This window comes from Cucumis melo, chromosome 4, assembly GCF_025177605.1.
Source record: "Cucumis melo cultivar AY chromosome 4, USDA_Cmelo_AY_1.0, whole genome shotgun sequence".
Taxonomy (NCBI): domain Eukaryota; kingdom Viridiplantae; phylum Streptophyta; class Magnoliopsida; order Cucurbitales; family Cucurbitaceae; genus Cucumis; species Cucumis melo.
This window is the reverse complement of record NC_066860.1, coordinates 20,162,368-20,181,066: the sequence shown is the minus strand read 5'-3', so window position 1 is coordinate 20,181,066 and position 18,699 is coordinate 20,162,368. Positions and strand designations below refer to the sequence as shown.

At 33.0% G+C, this 18,699-nt stretch overlaps 3 protein-coding genes across 10 annotated transcripts; 2 read left to right on the top strand and 1 right to left on the bottom strand.

Annotated features, from left to right (window-relative positions):
- Positions 1-405: 405 nt before the first annotated feature.
- LOC103499196 (uncharacterized) lies at positions 406-1,526 on the top strand. 2 transcript variants are annotated; one of them, XM_008462124.2, is made up of 3 exons: positions 406-786; positions 881-1,017; positions 1,126-1,526. In XM_008462124.2, the coding sequence occupies exons 1-3, from the start codon at positions 628-630 to the stop codon at positions 1,253-1,255; spliced, it is 426 nt and encodes a 141-aa protein (XP_008460346.1). In that variant the 5' UTR covers positions 406-627; the 3' UTR covers positions 1,256-1,526. The 2 variants fall into 2 exon arrangements, with proteins under 2 accessions (XP_008460346.1, XP_008460345.1); XM_008462123.3 differs by having other exon boundaries at positions 432-786; positions 1,123-1,526.
- A 3,941-nt stretch (positions 1,527-5,467) lies between these two features.
- Positions 5,468-6,597, top strand: LOC127148957 (uncharacterized). The gene is made up of 2 exons (XM_051083396.1): positions 5,468-5,630; positions 6,143-6,597. Exons 1-2 carry the CDS (start codon positions 5,468-5,470, stop codon positions 6,595-6,597), a joined length of 618 nt encoding a protein of 205 aa, XP_050939353.1.
- A 4,317-nt stretch (positions 6,598-10,914) lies between these two features.
- On the bottom strand, positions 10,915-17,938 carry LOC103499197 (protein DEHYDRATION-INDUCED 19-like). 7 transcript variants are annotated; one of them, XR_007820133.1, is made up of 5 exons: positions 15,205-17,896; positions 14,206-14,294; positions 13,756-13,845; positions 12,319-12,388; positions 10,915-11,560 (listed from the first exon to the last, which is right to left on the bottom strand). XR_007820133.1 is itself a non-coding variant. In XM_051083325.1 (4 exons), the coding sequence occupies exons 1-4, from the start codon at positions 15,370-15,372 to the stop codon at positions 11,512-11,514; spliced, it is 396 nt and encodes a 131-aa protein (XP_050939282.1). In that variant the 5' UTR covers positions 15,373-17,896; the 3' UTR covers positions 10,927-11,511. The 7 variants fall into 7 exon arrangements, 2 of the variants coding, with proteins under 2 accessions (XP_050939282.1, XP_050939281.1); XR_007820131.1 differs by having other exon boundaries at positions 10,920-11,560; positions 13,756-13,848; XM_051083325.1 differs by lacking the exon at positions 12,319-12,388 and having other exon boundaries at positions 10,927-11,560.
- Between the last annotated feature and the right edge of the window lie 761 nt (positions 17,939-18,699).

Below are 18,699 nucleotides of genomic sequence, written 5' to 3'. Positions count from 1 at the left end.
AGTATCCATAAAATAAAAATAAATAGTACACATAAAAAAAAATATAAAAATGCTCAACTAAATGAATTTTCTTTTATTTTTATTAGGGATAATTGTAAATGTAGCAATTATATTCAAAATAATCAAGTATATAGCAACAATTTAAAAAAATTGTAAATATAGCAAAATTTGTCAAAATCTATCATTGATAGGAGTCTATCACTGATAGACCATGAGCAAATGTTAGTCTATCACTGATAAACTATAGGAGTCTATCAACGATAGAAGTTTGTCACCGATAGATTTTGCTATATTTGCAATTTTTTAAAAATATTGCTACATAGTTAATAATTATTCTAAAAATTGTTATTCATTCTAATTACCCTTTTTATTAAAGTAGGTGATATCATGTTTTTTCTCCAAGACGATATTAGGTTATAGATTTGATTGAAGGTCCAATAGAATTGCGTTACCCACATTAGTATAGAAAAAATTCAATGCCCAATTGAGAATAAATTAATGGAAGGACCGAAGATAAAATTTTATAATCATCAAGGTTTCAATGCTTTCTTGTTTGAAATCCATTGAAGGACGATTTTGGTTTTACGTAAATTAAAGCTCCAAGACCAAACTCTTTCAACATCTCCAATGGCAGCAACAAATCACAGATCTCCTCTTCTTCCCCTAAAATCTTTTACATCTCTTCAAACGAAACCTCTTACCAACCTTTTTATGCTCAAACCTCCAAAAATTTCAGTCAACAGAACTCTCACACTCCAAATTACATCTTGTTTGAAGAACAACCTGGTTAGTTTGTGTATGTGTGTGTAAGATTTGTTTGATCAGATCAGATCAGATCAGATCAGATCATCGTGTCTAACAGTGTACTTGATTTTGACAGGTTTTCGAGGATCGTTCTAATGGTGTGATTTGCTACAGAGACGACGATGGAGAGATTATTTGCGAAGGATATGATGATGAAGAGATTCATATTGAGGAAGAGATGGAGAAATTACCTTGTGAAAAGTCTGATGGAAGGTAGAAATTAAATGGGATCTGGGTTGATCCTCGATGTGTATTTTAATTGCTTCTTTTTTTTTTTTGGTTTTTGGTTTTTGGTTTTTGATTAGTGTTCTGTTTCAGAAGGGATGGAGAAATGAAGACGGATCGTCTTCTGCTGCAGACAATTTGGGAGAAGCAGTTAGAAAGCATTAATGGCGGTGGGGGTAGTGGGAGAGGAGAGATTCCAATTGGAGCGAATGGATACAATTTGTAGAAATGTAAATGGAAGTTTGGAGGTAGAGTGAAAGAGAAAAGGGGAAAATTGGGGTTTCATCGTGTTCAAATTTGTATGATTCTGTTTTATATCTCCCTTTTTAACGACTTGAATTAGATTGTAAATATAGCCTACAATAAATTGTAAAAATGGTAAAATCCCCTTTGTAGAAATCATCTCAATTACTTTACTTCCTCTGGGGTTTTTCCCAAGGAGGATCCAACAATTACACCTTAGTAATTGCAATGCCCCCCTCTATTACCTTTTTGTCTGTCATTCTTAAGGGTGTGTTTGGGCCTCGGGTATGGGGGGAAAAGAAAAAGAAATTTGGACCAAACCTTGTTTGGCCCAAGTGTTATGGCAAAAGGGGATTAGGAAAACCCTAATCCCCATATCCCCTATTTTATCCTACTATTCAGCCGCCGACTGCCTCTGTTAACCCTACTATTTTCCGGCCGCTTTCCGTCGATTTCCCTGTGTTTTCCGTTCCCTTTTCGTCGCGTTATCTTCGATTATCTCCATTTTACCTATCTCTTCTCCCTTCCTCTTCCTCTTGAAGTTGATTTTACCTATCTTCGATTATCTCCATTTTGTTGAGAAAGTTTGCTATATTTCACCGATTCGTGACCTCCGAAACGCATTTGCTCCTCTTATCCTCTACCCGAAACGATCTGTTCGTGTTCCATTATTTTACCCTAATCTCCCCGAAACGCCTCTCACCCTCTCTATTTACGTTTCGTTGATCGGTTGCGACGAATGTCCGTGACCTCCGAAACGCTTCTCATCCTCTCTATTTTTCGTTTCGTTGATCGGTTGCCACGAAAGTGCGTGACCTCCGAAACGCTTCTCATCCTCTCTCCATTTTTTCATACCATTTCGTCCATCGAACAAACCATTGCCGCTCCCCACTCCTACCGATCGTATAACCAGTTTACTGCACTTTTTTTCTTTAACCGAAGGGGTATGTTGTCATTGATTCTACACTAAATCGAGGAAAGGAACTCGAGTAGGGGCATGGGAGCATGGCAGTGGTTATCGGTGTGCACCAAAGGTATGACGTGCCTATGATGAGGATTGTGGTGGTGGTTCTGATTTCATGTTTCCATGTTTGTTCTTATTTTCAGTCGATTATGCATTCATTTGTTCTTCATACTGCCAGTGATGAGTTCAATTATATATTACTGATTCTGTTCATTTTGTTTTAAATCTTTGTTTGTCAACTTTGTTAACCATCATCCGACTGTTGTTGTTGATGTTCATATGTGATAAATTCTGGATTTCTTTGTTGTTGATCTTTGTGATCAATTGTGTTATTGATGTTCAATTCTGGATTTCATTTGATTTTTGTTTCCTCTGTCATCATTTATGTTGGAACTCTGGATTTCTTTTACAAGTTGTTAAATTTCATTTCATTTTTCCTTCCTCTGTCATGATTTATGTTGGAACTCTGGATTTCTTTGTTCTTGATCTTTGTGATCAATTGTGTTATTGATGTTCAATTCTGGATTTCATTTGATTTTTGTTTCCTCTGTCATCATTTATGTTGGAACTCTGGATTTCTTTTACAAGTTGTTAAATTTCATTTCATTTTTCCTTCCTCTGTCATGATTTATGTTGGAACTCTGGATTTCTTTTACAACTTCCTTCCTCTGGATTTCTTAGTTTAAATTTCATTTGTTCCATTGAATTTCATTTTTGCTGCCTGTGTACTTGTGTTGAAAAAATTGTCTGCCTACTCTGTACAGGGTTTGACTGCTTTTCTCAAATCCCCTATTTTATGGGATTCTTCTTTGACTAAATTAATTCTTGTATACCTATTTATTACTATATATTTGGATGTTCTCACAGCATTACATGCCCCATTCTCTTCCCGTTTTCTTATACTTTGCAGTCCCTTTTGGTATGTTCATAAGATTTGTTTCCTCTAATTGCTTTTCATTACATTTGCCACTTTAGCCACTGTTTTCACTACTTTACGATTGAATAATCTTTAATCTAACTTTTAAAACCACACTTGTTTGTTTTTTACAATTGCCACTTTTGCTATGTGCTTGAAATTTTTCGTACTTAATTTTTTTTACAAAACAAATATGGTTGTTGTAGTTTGATTTCTCCCTATGGCCTCTTTTTGGTGTTGTAGTCTGTTTTCTTCCTATGGTTTTTTTCCCTTTACGCACTGTATTCTCACACTCCCGACGTTTTTATGAACGTGTTGATCTCTATTTTATGTCTCTCGTTGGTTGCTTGTGTTTTACATGTGATGTTACGAAGTCCACCGCACTAAATTGTACCATAAATGCGTTCTCTTGAACGTCTTTGATGGTATTTATTAACTCTGAGGCAACTTTCTTTCCCATACATTATGTACTAACACTTTTTTTTGGTACGGTCCCATGGATTTGTAAGCTTTGGTTTCTTTTTAAGGTATGTTTCATATGCGTTTTTTCGTTTATTTTTTACAATACATAATCTTTACGGCCACGCATATGTAATGACAATGTTGGTTGGTTGTGTAAATCTTCAGGTTGTCCTACTTAAAGAATTCGTAATTGAGGTACAACGGCTTTAAACCTCATTCATTTATGAAGTTTATGTATATGTCCTGTAATGAATTCTTTTCTTTCTTTATTATTCATTTCTGTTTCTTGTATCAAACACTTGGCATTATATGTTAGAAATTGTATTTTTCTTCGTATGTTAAATTATAGTATTCTTTATTAATTTCTTTCCATACTATATTTGCCACTGCCCGTATGTATGTTAGCTACTGTTTTGAAATTAACAAAACTTGCCACTGCCCGTATGTATGAATTTTTCTTACTATCGATGAATTTGATAGTCATTACATCAAAATTAATTAACATTATTATTTAAGAAAAGTTGATTGTATATGTAAATGAATAATAATAACATAGTGAGCTATAGAAAATTAAATAAACGAAGATGTTTCAACAATATTATTGAGATATTCATGTATGTAATTTGGGTGGTAATGTTAAATGGAAATAGAATTCAAAATAATATTTTTGAACTAACTTTATTTTATGTAAGATGTAGTGGGTTACAAAATTACTAGCTTCCCTAGTTAATTTACAAACATTTTGGTTTACAAAAAATTTAATTTAGAAACTCCTTCAATTATTTTACAACAAAGTAATGGCAAATATATTTTACAAACTCCTAAAAAATGTATATTTATAAACATAATGTAAAGAAATTCTATTTATAAACCAATTTTACAAAATTTCTCCATTAATTTATAAACCAATTTTACAAAATCTCTCAATTAATTTACAAATAGCACCTTTTTTTTTGTCATTCAAATAAATTATGTTTATTGTTATTATTATTATTTTTTAAGAAACAAAAATTAGTTTAAACTCCCATTATTAATGTAAAAAAAATGTATATTTATAAACATAATGTAAAGAAATTCTATTTATAAACCAATTTTACAAAATCTCTCAATTAATTTATAAACCAATTTTACAAAATCTCTCGATTAATTTATAAACCAATTTTACAAAATCTCTCAATTAATTTACAAATAGCACCTTTTTTTTTTTATGTCATTCAAATAAATTATGTTTATTATTATTATTATTATTTTTTAAGAAACAAAAATTAGTTTAAACTCCGATAATTAATGTAAGAAAAATGTATATTTATAAACATAATTTTACAAACTATTTACAATTAATTTGAAATTAAATAAAATTTCAAAACATATTTTCGCATTTGTGTCGCTTCTAAATGCATTTCCAATGGACGAACACATAATTAGTTTAAAAAAATGGGTTTCCAAATATACGTAATGAAGTTTCCAAGAACGTATTTTCAAAAAAGTAGTACAAGTCAATTACTTAATTTGTAAACATATTAAGTTAGTTTACCTTTGAAGATATTTCCAAAATTTCAAAACCTAGATTGGTAGTATGTGATTACGTTAATAACATTTCAAATTAACACGTTCTTAGGATTATTTTCCAACAGGGTGTGAATCTATAATTTATAATGGATGAACATGAGTTGGCGTCTATTGTAAATGCGTTCATAGCATCCCAACGACAGTTGTTACTAATGTTGGAGCTTTTGAAGAACGATACGAAGAGGATAACGCACATCCCGTATGAAACTAGGCATAGGATTAGACAGTTAGCTTACTTTCGCATGATTCATGGGTCAGACCTTGTCTGTCGCCAAAGTACGAGAATGGACCGAAGATGTTTCGCCATTCTGTGTCACCTACTGAGGACCATTGCTGGACTAACGTCGACGGAAGTCGTCGATGTTGAGGAGATGGTAGCAATGTTCCTCCACATTCTTGCGCACGATGTGAAAAATCGTGTCATTCAACGAGAGTTCATGCGGTCGGGCGAGACAATTTCCCGCCATTTCAACATGGTCTTGTTGGCTGTCATTCGACTTCATGACGAGCTGTTGAAAAAACCACAACCAGTGCCTAATGAATGCACAGATCAAAGATGGAGGTGGTTTGAGGTACACATTTTTCTCGAACTACGTACTTCCAACACAACGACGTTAGTTCTTCTCAATAATTTTTAGTTATGCGGTGCAGAATTGCCTAGGTGCATTAGATGACACGTACATAAAAGTCAACGTTCCAGCAAGTGACCGGGCTAGGTATAGAACACGCAAGGGGGAGGTGGCCACAAATGTACTTGGCGTGTGTGACACGAAAGGAGATTTTGTTTACGTACTTGCCGGTTGGGAAGGATCAGCTGCGGACTCACGCATCCTCCGTGATGCCCTTTCAAGACCTAATAGGCTTAAGGTGCCCAAGGGTAAGTAACAAGGGCATTGTACCTATGAATGGAATTTTAGAAGTAACAACTGCGACATTTTAATCGTGCATTGTGATTACAGGCTATTACTACTTGGTTGATGCCGGGTACCCAAATGCGGAGGGTTTCCTGGCACCATACAGAGGGCAACGCTATCACTTACAAGAATGGCGTGGCCCTGAAAATGCACCTTCAACGTCCAAAGAGTTCTTCAATATGAAACATTCTTCTGCTCGTAATGTAATCGAAAGAGCATTCGGTGTCTTGAAGGGTCGATGGGCGATACTGCGGGGAAAGTCATACTATCCTGTAGAAGTTCAATGTCGCACAATACTCGCATGTTGTCTCCTCCACAACCTTATCAATAGGGAGATGACAAACTTTGATATAGAAGACAACATAGATGAGGTTGATTCCACCCACGCGACTACTGCTGCGGATGACATACATTACATAGAAACGTCGAATGAGTGGAGTCAATGGAGGGACAACCTTGCAGAAGAAATGTTTACTGAATGGGAGTTGCGTAACCAATAGAAAAATTAAAATGTCGCAGTTTTTGTAACATGATTATTTTGAATGTATTGGTTAACCAATTAACTTACTGCCAAACTGTTTTTCAGCAGGAGTTCATTGTACTATGAAATTAATTGTATGTATGTTATCTAATCATACGGAACTTAATGAAACTAATATGTTTTGCGTTTTACGTCTAGCATGACAAGTTCATCGAGACTACCTAAACATACTTGGACTAAAGAGGAAGAGGCAGGCCTCGTGGAGTTGGTAAATGCTGGTGGGTGGAGGTCCGACAATGGGACCTTTCGTCCCGGGTACTTAAATCAGCTGGCGAGAATGATGGCGTTCAAGATCCCAGGTTCTAATATCCATGCTTCAACCATCGATAGTCGAATCAAATTGATGAAGAGAATGTTTCACGCACTTGCGGAGATGCGTGACCCAAACTGTAGTGGTTTTGGGTGGAATGATGAAAAAAAATGCATCGTCGCTGAGAAAGAAGTCTTTGACGATTGGGTAAAGGTGCGTTACTAGATATTTGAACACTTGTTTGATTATTTGAATACATGGACTAAAAATTTATTATTGCACATATACAGAGTCATCCGGCGGCGAAAGGCCTCCTTAATAAGTCGTTTGTCCACTATGACGAACTGTCGTACGTGTTTGGCAAAGATCGTGCAACAGGAGGTCGGGCTGAGAGTTTTGCGGACATTGGGTCAAACGATCCTCCTGGGTATGACGCATTTGCTGCTGATGCTATGCCAGATACGGACTTTCCGCCAACGTACAGTCCGGGTTTGAACATGTCGCCTGATGATTTGATGGAAACAAGAACCGCTAGGGTCAGTGAACGTAGAAATGTTTCAAGCGGGTCTAAGCGGAAACGTCCAGGACATGCCACAGATAGTGGGGACATAGTTCGTACTGCCATTGAGTATGGAAATGAACAACTTCATCGCATTGCTGAATGGCCTATCCTACAACGTCAAGATGCTACCCAAACACGTCAAGAGATTGTTCGACATTTGGAGGCCATCCCTGAGCTCACATTGATGGATAGGTGTCGCTTAATGCGTATACTTATGCGTAACGTCGATGACATGAAAGCTTTCCTTGAAGTTCCCGACCATATGAAGTACCCGTACTGCACCCTCATTCTTCAAGAAAACCAATGACTAGTTAGTTTGTTTTATTTGTATTAATGAAACTTTTCTTACTTGGACTATATGTTATTCTTCTAACTTGTTATGTCTTATTATATAACGAACTTTAAATTCTGTTGAAGTTAATTAGTTTGTAGTTTCGTTTCGCTTTAAAATGTAATGGTATGAATTGTTGTATTATCCTATTAATGTAGTGTTTTTGTTCAAGTTTTTTTTACAATATTTATAAGTTGGTAATACGTGGAAATAATTTGGTTTAAATACGGTAATGAATTTACGGATTTACGAATTAATTTTGGACGACATAATGTAAGAGAATTATATTTTCAAAACCTAGTTACAGAATTATGTTTAGATTATTCTAATTACATAATTGAATATTGATCATGAAAAAAAAAATTATATATTTTTTATTCTTATATTAACATTCCTTATTTAAAAAAAATAACATAAATCTAATTAACGTAATCTTTGTCCCAAACAAGTTTTATAATAATACTACAATCATAACTCTTCCTCCAAACACATTTTATAATAATACTATAATAATAATCTTTCCCCCAAACACATATTATAATAATACTACTATAATAATTCTTTCCCCAAACACATATTATTATAACACTACTATAATAATTCTTCCCCCAAACACATACTATTATAACACTACCAATAATAATTCTTCCCCCAAACACATATTATCATAACACTATCAATAATAAATCTTCCCCCAAACACATATTATCATAATCCTGATAATCCTAGGATTATCATAATCCTTTTCCCCCATAACTCTTTCCCTCCCCCAAACACACCCTAAAAGTTTTGACCAGTTTGTGTTTATTTAGTTTTGAAATCTTAAAACCATTTCTTTTCATTTCTCACCTCTTACAACTTGTAAGTATTTATTCCATAAATTGTTACAATTTCAAGTTTGTGTTTAATGAGTTTTGGCCTCATTTTACTTTTACAATTTTAGAACCTCCTCAACCTATTATTTGACATAAAAATTGAAAGTTTAGTTGTTACATATAAAATAGTTCAATTTTATTTCAAGTTGATTAGTTTATCTTTAAAATTTCTTGTGCAGGTATATGGAATTGAAAGCTTATAGAGAGTAAATTTTAATTTGTCGTTTATATCTTTTATATATTTATGAGAACAAAAGTTGTATACCCTTTATTGTGTATGTAAGACAAAAAAAAAAAAAAAAAATAAATAAATAAATAAAAGGTTGTGGTTGCACATGAAGAGGGCCTTGGTGAATAAAATTAAGTTGAGCAAAGTAATAATTGAGTGAATTTGGGGTGAGGACAGGAGTTTAGTTGGTTAGGATATCGACAAAATTAGAATCTTGGATTCTTTTGATATCTATGTTTAAATATGGTTCCATGTGTTACAATTAAATGACATTCTTAGTTATATTTTCTAAGAAATAAAAATAAAGAAACAAAGCTCCTTAAATACCTCAATAATTTATTCTCAAAAATAGAAAAAATCCCTTAATGATATAAATTTTAATCCTAGTACTTTTCGTTCAACAACAAAAGGGAGGATGATTTGACCGTTTGACTCTTTTGATTGACTGATTATAACCATCGAAAAGGTTTGACTTTTTGACATATTTCAAGAACGTTATTTCATCCGTTTATAATCTTAAACATAGATTTTTTGCGAGATTATGTAAGATGTAATAAAACGTTTTTAGTAAATAAACTTTGATAAGATAAAAATCATACAAACATTGTTTGGATCAGTACCTCTAAACTACAACTTAAAATAAGTTTAATAAATAACTTAACATCATTTGACTTTGTAAACATATATTACATAAAATTTGAGAAGTAATTTTAAGTCCTAAAGGCTTATTCACATATCCTTCTTGTCATTTGCCATTCTCTTCTTGTATTTACCTAAAAGACATGAATAGAAAAAAGTTAGTATAAAAAAACTAGGTAAATGACCAATTACTGGATCCATTATGTAAATTGTTAACCTTCTTATCAAAATTATATGAGCATCGCAATATAATTGTAAACATAAGCATGAGGCGAATTCGAAGGCACACTTTCTTAATCATAGCTAGTGATCTTTGAAAAGTCACCAAAACATCATCATAAGGAGCGATCCTCGAAAGTTCATCAAAACGTTCGTATGTGATGACTCCAAAGGGCATCAAAATAATTATATACGGGATGTACACAACTCCTTAAGATAGTAAGCAGCCACCGTAAATCCAACATAATCATTAATGTCATATAATCATCATTTAGAGCCTATCTTAGGCTCCCAACATTGTTTTCTTTCCTTTTTTTTCTTTCGTCACCACCCAACTCAAAAGAAAGCCCACTTACCAGTCTATAGGAACATGAAATTTAGCTGAAAACTAGTTCGAGCATGAGTCACATGTGCTGTTAGAAATTGCTGCCTTCCGTCGCACGCTTTGGTGCATGGAGGTAGGTGACACCTGATCTATTTCGACCTCTATTTTTTGGGTTCATCTATACAATATTTATGAAAACGAATCTAATATTCATAAGAAAGTGAAGATACTTGAATAGAACCGACATAAAATAATTAGTCGTACCATTTAATATTAATGAACACAATGAAAAGTTGATTATTTCCTTCAACAACAGAAGAAATTGATACTGCCCGAGGCATAGCTAAGATAGCTAAGACTGGAAAAAAAAAATGTTAATTATTTCAAAATGATAAAAAGGGAATGAGGCATAAATTACGACCTTAATTATAACTTTAAAAGAACTATTGTGTAAAACATCTTCTATTCCACATGGAGTTGAACGATATCTCTAAACAAGAAGGTTTTAAAGTTAAATTAGAAGAATCTTTAAATAGCTAGGGTGGGGAGAGGACATAATTGTAACTCTGATCCCTCAGCTTTAAAGAACATAACTCAACTCCATCCAATAAAATTAAAAAATAGAAGAACATAAAAATTTTAAAAATAAAAAATCTTTACGGGGATTGCAAGAATCTACCATAATAACCGCCAAAACTCACAACAACATAAACTAATTAGCCAAATTAAGTCAAACAGGCAGTACCCTTACTATGGACGGACGCTCACTACTCATAAACAGAATCAGTCCCTACAACCTATACTCCTTCCTTCACCCAAACCTGGAACCAAGAAAGACTCCTCAATGAAACCTTCAAACCAGTCAATTACTCATTCGATGTGTATGGTCAGTAAACAATATTTAGTCATTTAAATGAACAATAGCTTTCTATTTCTTAGCAGAGGAGATCGCCATGCGTGGTCGTCAGCCGTGGGTCAGAGAAATTGCAGTGGTCGCCGGTCCTGATTCGTACAGCCGTTTGGGATGGGTTTCACATGGAAATGGAGATTTCGTTGACATGAAGAGGGTGGAGTGAGATGGAGAGGGGAGGGCAAAGTAAAATTGCGGGAGGGAGAGTAAAATTAAGGGGAGGGGGAAATTTGGTCCTATTTTTAGCAACCTAAAATTATTTAATACTTTATTGCATGGATTATTACGTTAAATTTCTTTCAGGCGAAGATTAAAAATCGTTTCTATTAATAATAATATTTTGCCATACATTTTTAACCTACTATAAATGACTTTTTACCAACAAAAAAATTACTTACTTGAGTCATTACAACTTTACCACTAAAAACTGTGAAGCCACCAAAATAAAAACAAGAATTCAAAGGCATGATAAATTTTTGTGGAACTTTTCTTTTTTGAAAAGAAAATCACATCACACTTTTCATTTCACTTCATTAATGCTCAAAATGCAAGAAATAAAGTTTGCAGCTCAATGATTGAAGCCTGAAACGAGGATCAAAATAAACAAAAGTAATTAGAAATCTATTCTTGCATCTATCATTTAATCAAATGAAACAAAGTGTTGATTAGATAAATTTGTGACAAAACAACCTAAGATAATGTAGCGTCAAATCAATCAAAGAAGCAACTCAAAATTGTTTAAGTTTGTACTTGTGAACCAAAAGAAATTACTTAAATTATAAAGTTTATCGATCCCTGACAACAAACCCTAATTGAATTATTCCTTGTTGCTACTTGTAGCTCGATCTTATTTTCCACTCATCTCTCAATTCTGGACATATATTTAGTTGATAGAAGCCCCAAAAGCTCTAAGTATATGCCTTAATAAAAAAGCAGCAGATATTATAACAAAGATCATATCAGAAAGGATAGTGGTTCTAGTTTGTTTTAGTGAAAAGCATTTAAACCAAGTAAACCACTGTGAGTTTAGAAGCAGTACAAACCTTTCACTACTTCTTTGTTGCTTCATTTAGTAAGTAAATTGCTTGGAAGAAAAAGACGGCTAATACATCAGTAAGCATCAAAGGTAAAATTTAAAACGAGACATTCAAACAAAGTACATGGTTCTACAAAATTTATTAACTTGTCGAATAATTAGTTTCACTCTAACAAGTTAATAGTTGGAAACTAAAATCAATCAAGTCGATAAAAGAGAGTTGAAATGATCTAGGTTGGGAAACGAATACATATTCTTAAATTATTAGAATTTTTTTTTAAAAAATTGGAGCTTGTAATTTTACCTAGACTGATATGGCATTTTGATCGAGCTTGAACTGAGATAAAGATCTAAGAGAAAGCTTCAAGCATGATCTAGAAAAATGTTAAAAATTAATAAGCTAGATGCATTATCATGGATAATACATTCTACATGCATTTCTAATTTTAAGATACATGCGTTTCCAGATATATACACGTAATTGCTAAAGTACATGAATAGTGTGTATGATGTATTTCATTTATTTTGGGGATAGTTGCAAATGTAGCAATTATATTCAAAATAATCAAGTATGTAGCAACATTTTTAAAAAATTGCAATTATAGCAAAATTTGTCAAAATCTATCAATGATAGGAGTCTATCACTGATAGACCATGAGCAAATGTTGGTCTATCACTGATAAGCCATAGGAGTGTATCAACGATAGAAGTCTATCACTGATAGATTTTGCTATATTTGCAAATTTTTAAAAATATTGCTACATAGTTAATAATTATTCTAAAAATTGTTATCCATTCCAACTACCCTTTATTTTGTGTCTTTTAGGAAGTGTCTCTAGCATGAGTACTATATAAAGAGTTCATTTCCTTCGTTTTTATGCAAGAGAAAAGAATCAAATAAATGGAAGCAAATTGAAGTTTATAAAAAACAAAAAAGCGAGTTTAAAGAGAGAACAATATATTCTCTGGTGTGTCCTTGAGTTTCCTAAAAAAAAATGTTTCTTCTCTTAAAAGTTTGTGAGATTTAGAGTAGGCTTGTCAACACACTAGTAGAAAAATGACCTACGATGACAGTTAAATGCTGTCATAGAAAGATTTCGTGACAGTTATTTGTAGTCATTGATGTGACAGTCATGGAAAGTATTTTATGATAGTTCGAAAAAACTGTCATGAAGGACATTTTTCATGATAGAAAATAAATGCCATGAATTTCTTATTTTATGACATATAATAACTGTCATTATTTAGATTTTATGACATATAATAATTGTCATTACTTATATTTATGACAGATAATAACTGTCATTATTTATCTTTCATGACATATAATTAATGTCATAATTTATAATTTATGATAGATAATAACTATCATTATTCACCGACCATGACTTTAATTAACTATCAAGAATACTTTTTCCATGACAGTTTTTTTAAAATTCAAATGTCATAACTTTTTTTCAGTCCCTATTTTTCTTGCCCTATTTTTTTTTCTTCAATCACAATTTTTCTTGTCGCCCTACCATTAACCGACCAATTCAAGCACAAAGTACTATACAACACACTCATATGAAAACAAACCGTCAACACTTTAATGTATATATGTTAACATACACTTTCTAATATTTGTACAGTTGTAAGTAAATGGTTTGTACCATGATAGAATAAACATACATGTTTTGATACCAACAAGCTATTTAAATAAGTACTCTGCTGATACAACAAAGATTGGAGTTAATAATACCTAGTTTTCTTTTTCTTTTCTGCCCCAGAATGACTGCTTCCATCATTGCTTGTTTCCTTTGATGACTCAGTATCGCTATCGACACCATACCTACTACAAAATACAATATCAAATTAGAAATCCACTTACCACTCCCATGTACCTAATTTTAGATAACACTTGCCACATTTACCAGCTCAGAAAAAAAAATAACATCATTTCCATCTTAATAAATCTATAACACAAAAACAACTTAGAATAAGGCTTTTGTAAAACCCACTTGCTATTATCATTGCTCTAGTTATACTGCCACAACTAAAACATTGGTTAACAATTTAATACTTTCCACTTTATTTTTAATTATTAAACAAACCCAATGTTTGAACCATAATTTCCAGTGTAGTTAAGAATAATGCACAACCATTATATAAGTCGGCCTTCAAGCATGTTGACAGGGAGAAATGTGTTTACCAAGAAGTTACTTCTTCCTGTGCAAATAATACACCACCAACTAGAGCTCTAAAAGCTGCACCAACTCCAGTTGCACACCCACAGGTAACCTTTCAAAATGTTAACCCAAAAAAAAAAAAAAAAGAGAGAGAAAATCAGGTATTTACATTTACGACCATTGATAATTAGTACTACAAGAATGTGGGCTTAGCGTAAAATCGTAAACAATTGTGTATAGAAAAAACCTAGTTACGCTATCAAGTTCTCCCAAGTCCAATTACATAAAACTAAGACAAATAATGTCTACTCGAATATGTAATTTTTCAACCAAAGGTGCATAATATGTCCAACCATATTCTCTCCCACCTTTGTAGAACAAATAGGGCATATCTGAAAAGAAATGAAAGCCAACCTCTTGAAAAAGCACAAAAAGGACAAACTAATTTCAAATAGAACCCAATAGAGAGTCTTTACTATCAAAAGAAGATACTCCCCAAAAAGAATATATTCTAAACTTCCATCATTGGTACAACATATTAACCAATAACCATAGGCAAACATTCTTGACTAGAGGCAAGACGAGTGCTCAAGTACAATATCAAACCGAGTATATCTAGGAATTGAAAAATATAAGAAAAATACGACCAAGGCACCCAGGCTAAGACAACAATAATATAACGTTACAAGTCAAACCCAAAAAAATAATATTTAAGCAACTTCTTGTTCATGAAACAGGTTCACGACAAAATCTTTTTTTTTTAAAAAAGAAAAAACTTGCATAAAAAAGATCAAAACACGAACTGTTAACAGTCAACAAGATTATGACTTGAGCTTGAAGTGCATTGTTACTCAAGGAAGAGAATCAAGCATTCTGAGAACTGACTTCCATATAAATCCATCAATGATATGTTAGAAATGAAATTTTGCCAAATATTGAGAGTCATCCGAATACAAAATCCACTTAAAACTTAAAAACACAAATGCTAGGTTCTAAAGTTACAAATTAGCGATTTTTCTTACCCTAAAGTTGGCTTTTAAGGGATGCTCGTCATCAATATGGCAGCAAAGCTCAACCAAATCAAATTCCTCCTGACAAAACGAACAAGGATATTCCGAATTCAAATCATCATCCCTATCCACCTCCTCGTAGTCAAAATAAAAATCTAAAAAAAAACAAACGGTAATCATTTTAAACAAAAACCCACAAAGCAAGCAGAAATTAAAACCTAAAGATGTAATCCGACATTAGACAATCACCAACTCAAGTAAATGAACAATTCTACAACATAGTTCGTACTAATTTATTGAGGCCCAAATTAAACATCAAAAGAAAAACAAGCTAAAGAAACATCCAAAGCAACAGAGCATAAACATCAAAGGAACTGAAAATACAAAACATATAATTAAGAATTGAAGGTTGAAAACTTACCCAACAATGGCGCGAAGAACAAATAACAGAGAAAAAGAGAAAATTCATAATAATCAAAAGGAAAAAAGGATTAAATAAAAAAGTGGGTATTTGAGGAAATTACTTTTCACAGAAGTAAGTAATTGGAGCTAAGGAAATGACAGCAATGAAGAGACAATAAGTGATGAGAACTAAATGGTTCATTCCATGATGAAGAACTATCTCGAGCAGAATACTCACAATGGCAAAAACAAAATCTATGGCCATCAATGGTTTGAAATCTTTTAAACCTTTCATTTTAAACAAACCCATCACACCAAATAAAATATGTGGCAGCTTTCTCTTTCTCAAATAAAATATGTGGCAACATGACAGTGGAATTAACATAGTTAACCAACAAAAAAGTTGATAGAATAACTTAAGAATGGGTACTGTTGATGAAACAGATAAACCTTATCAAGATAGGGCCACATATATTCAATAAACAGATAAACCTTATTGAGACACTATAGCTAATGCTCGAATTATGTTTTGTTATACCTAAAGGAACGAATACCATTATCAACAACAAATAACCAATTCAAACAAATAGTTCTTAAATCAGTAGCAGATCGTTCAGTTCTAAATTGAAGTTTAAGGAATGGGTACTCTGGTATTATTGCAGCATCATATAATACTTCTCGTAGAAGAATTTCATATGCAGAATCCTATAGAGGATACAGTTTAGTAAAATCAGAGATTTATCCCTTTACCACTTCCAAGATGAATAAGCAATATTACTTCCAAAGATGTATCTGATCAAGCTTAAGCCACCATGGGCGTGTATGGTGTTTCTGATGGATAGTAGCAGAGTTGCAGAACCTTAAACTACATCTCACAAGGGAGAGCCATCAATCTAGAAGTAGGAATATTACTACCTCAAATAATTAGACTACAAACATGGTACACAAAAATAAATATAAAAGAAGGAAATATTGACCAACAAATAGGTAGTTGGCAAAACTGCGTGCAACAGCATCATGAGGAAAATATCTCACATACAGAAAGATATTACTTTCAGAATTAGAATTGTCTGAATCTCAGTTGTATGATTCCTAAAAGAGAATATGTGCCTCTCATCTATGGTTTTTCAAGTTATAAAACCTTTCAACAAGAATATATAATAAGAGAGAACCAAGACATCTTCAAGAAGACAATGATATTAACATAAATCTTATAATCGAATGCTCATCGAATTCAATGTAGACCCTAATGTTAATCACAAGCCATACTCTTGGACACTTCAACACATTTTTAATTCACTAACATACTTTTCATAAAACTAACATTTAAAAAACAATAAACACTCTACAGTTAGCATTTATCAGGAATAATTGAAAAATAACCAATCAAGAACATTCACATTCCTTTACCTTCAAGCCAGTGCCATTGGCTTTATGGTAGCCAAAATGACACCAAATTTACATGTAAGAAAACATTAAAGTGTAGAAATCATTAAATTAATCATTCAAGAGTACATCCATACAAATGCTGGGAAGGGAAAGTAGTACACAACATGTGCAACTAGCAGAACCCTAACCCACTATCAATATTGCCGATGTACATACAAGACTAGATGCACTTTCAATCCACATTTTCATCATAGCATAAATACTTTTTCCAACCGTTGCCAGAAATTGAAAGTTGCCAACTTGAAAATTAGACAAAGCCATCTGTTAATGATTTTTAATAGCAACGCAGTAAAGTAGTTGAGAGGTGATCTTCTTCAAGTCTGTGACGATGTAAGTCAAAGTGGCACTCCCTACTAACCACAATCATCACACTTTCATTGAACACCTTCTTTAGAAACAAATACCCAAAAAATATCATAGAAGAAGACACAACTAAGGAGCATTGTTCAAACCTTGCAAACAATCAAATCTGATCAAGTGAAAGAAATATTAATTTAAAAGGAATGATAATGTCAAGTGCAAAAATACATTGTTAGCTTTAAACCTGAAACTTTGAGAACAAGTTAAAAGAAACTAGCAAGCTAAATATTACAGATGAACATAAAATCGGTCTTGAACTATTTTCACCACTTTTATCAACAAATGTCATTCTTAAATGCTCTCTCCAAGACATATTCGGGCAGTCCCAATCTTCTTTTGCAGCAATTTGACTTTTAATACAAATTAACCAATTAAGTGTAGCACAATTGCTTGGCAGTGGAGAAAAGAAGGTCAGGGACAACTTTCAATAAATTAACCAATTAATAACAGATGAGATAGTGATTATAATACAGTGGCTTAACCACTAATAATATCTTACCGCTAACTTTCTTTGCTTCGGAGGTGAGTGCTTTTGTCTAATATCCTAGGAACTTCTTTTTCAAGAAACGAAAAAAGAAAGATCAAGAACTCACCGACAACGATCTTTCGAACGGTGCGTGGGGGACTCAACGGACGTTAAAGACGACGGCAGCGGGTTGCACCATCGATGTGGTTTGGAGAGGTTGAGATTTTGAGAAATTAGGGCGTGAGGTTTAAAAATTGAACGTCGTCGACAACCTGAGATGACAAGCCGAGATGAAGGGGGAGCCAGAGAGATGCTAGAGGCAGTGTGAACTTGAACCTTGCATGAAATTGAAAATTTGAGGAAGCGGAAGAAGATTGAGATTTTGGTGGGTATTTAGACTAAAATAGGAAATGCGGGGAAACAAATACTAATAATTTTATTATTACATTATGTTGAAGTGTAGTTTGTCTAAAAGAATATCTTTTAAATTAAAAGAGAAGATATATTTAAGAGAAGATAATCAATGAATATTTGATTCTCCTATATTTATGGAATCCCTCTATTTATCTCCAAAATATAAAATAAGTTCTTCTTCTTTAGGGATCTTATATTTTTAGAAGATACAAGTTGGGTTATATATGTTCTCTAAAGAGGATTGAAACGTGCGCAAAAAGATAGAGAGAACAAAAGGCTTGGGTGCTGATTACGAAGACTATTCTTCCGATTGGTGATTGAAGCGGCTGCGACTGAAACGAAAGGTAGTTTATAACTTCTGGAGTGACATGACTACCTAAAGTAGAGTTTTGAGGATGAGTAATATACAGAATGAG

Excerpts from the sequence above, each read along its gene's own strand:
- LOC103499196 (XM_008462123.3), top strand. The coding sequence starts at position 628 with ATGGCAGCAACAAATCACAGATCTCCTCTTCTTCCCCTAAAATCTTTT. Across the intron at positions 787-880 it reads CTTGTTTGAAGAACAACCTG|GTTTTCGAGGATCGTTCTAA; the intron begins GTTAGTTTGTGT and ends TGATTTTGACAG. Across the intron at positions 1,018-1,122 it reads TGTGAAAAGTCTGATGGAAG|AAGGGATGGAGAAATGAAGA; the intron begins GTAGAAATTAAA and ends GTTCTGTTTCAG.
- LOC127148957 (XM_051083396.1), top strand. The coding sequence starts at position 5,468 with ATGGACCGAAGATGTTTCGCCATTCTGTGTCACCTACTGAGGACCATT. Across the intron at positions 5,631-6,142 it reads ACGAGAGTTCATGCGGTCGG|GCTATTACTACTTGGTTGAT; the intron begins GCGAGACAATTT and ends TTGTGATTACAG.
- LOC103499197 (XM_051083324.1), bottom strand. The coding sequence starts at position 15,372 with ATGATTACCGTTTGTTTTTTTTTAGATTTTTATTTTGACTACGAGGAG. Across the intron at positions 14,295-15,204 it reads CCTTAAAAGCCAACTTTAGG|GTTACCTGTGGGTGTGCAAC; the intron begins GTAAGAAAAATC and ends ACATTTTGAAAG. Across the intron at positions 11,561-13,755 it reads GAAAAGAAAAAGAAAACTAG|GCTTCAATCATTGAGCTGCA; the intron begins GTATTATTAACT and ends TCCTCGTTTCAG.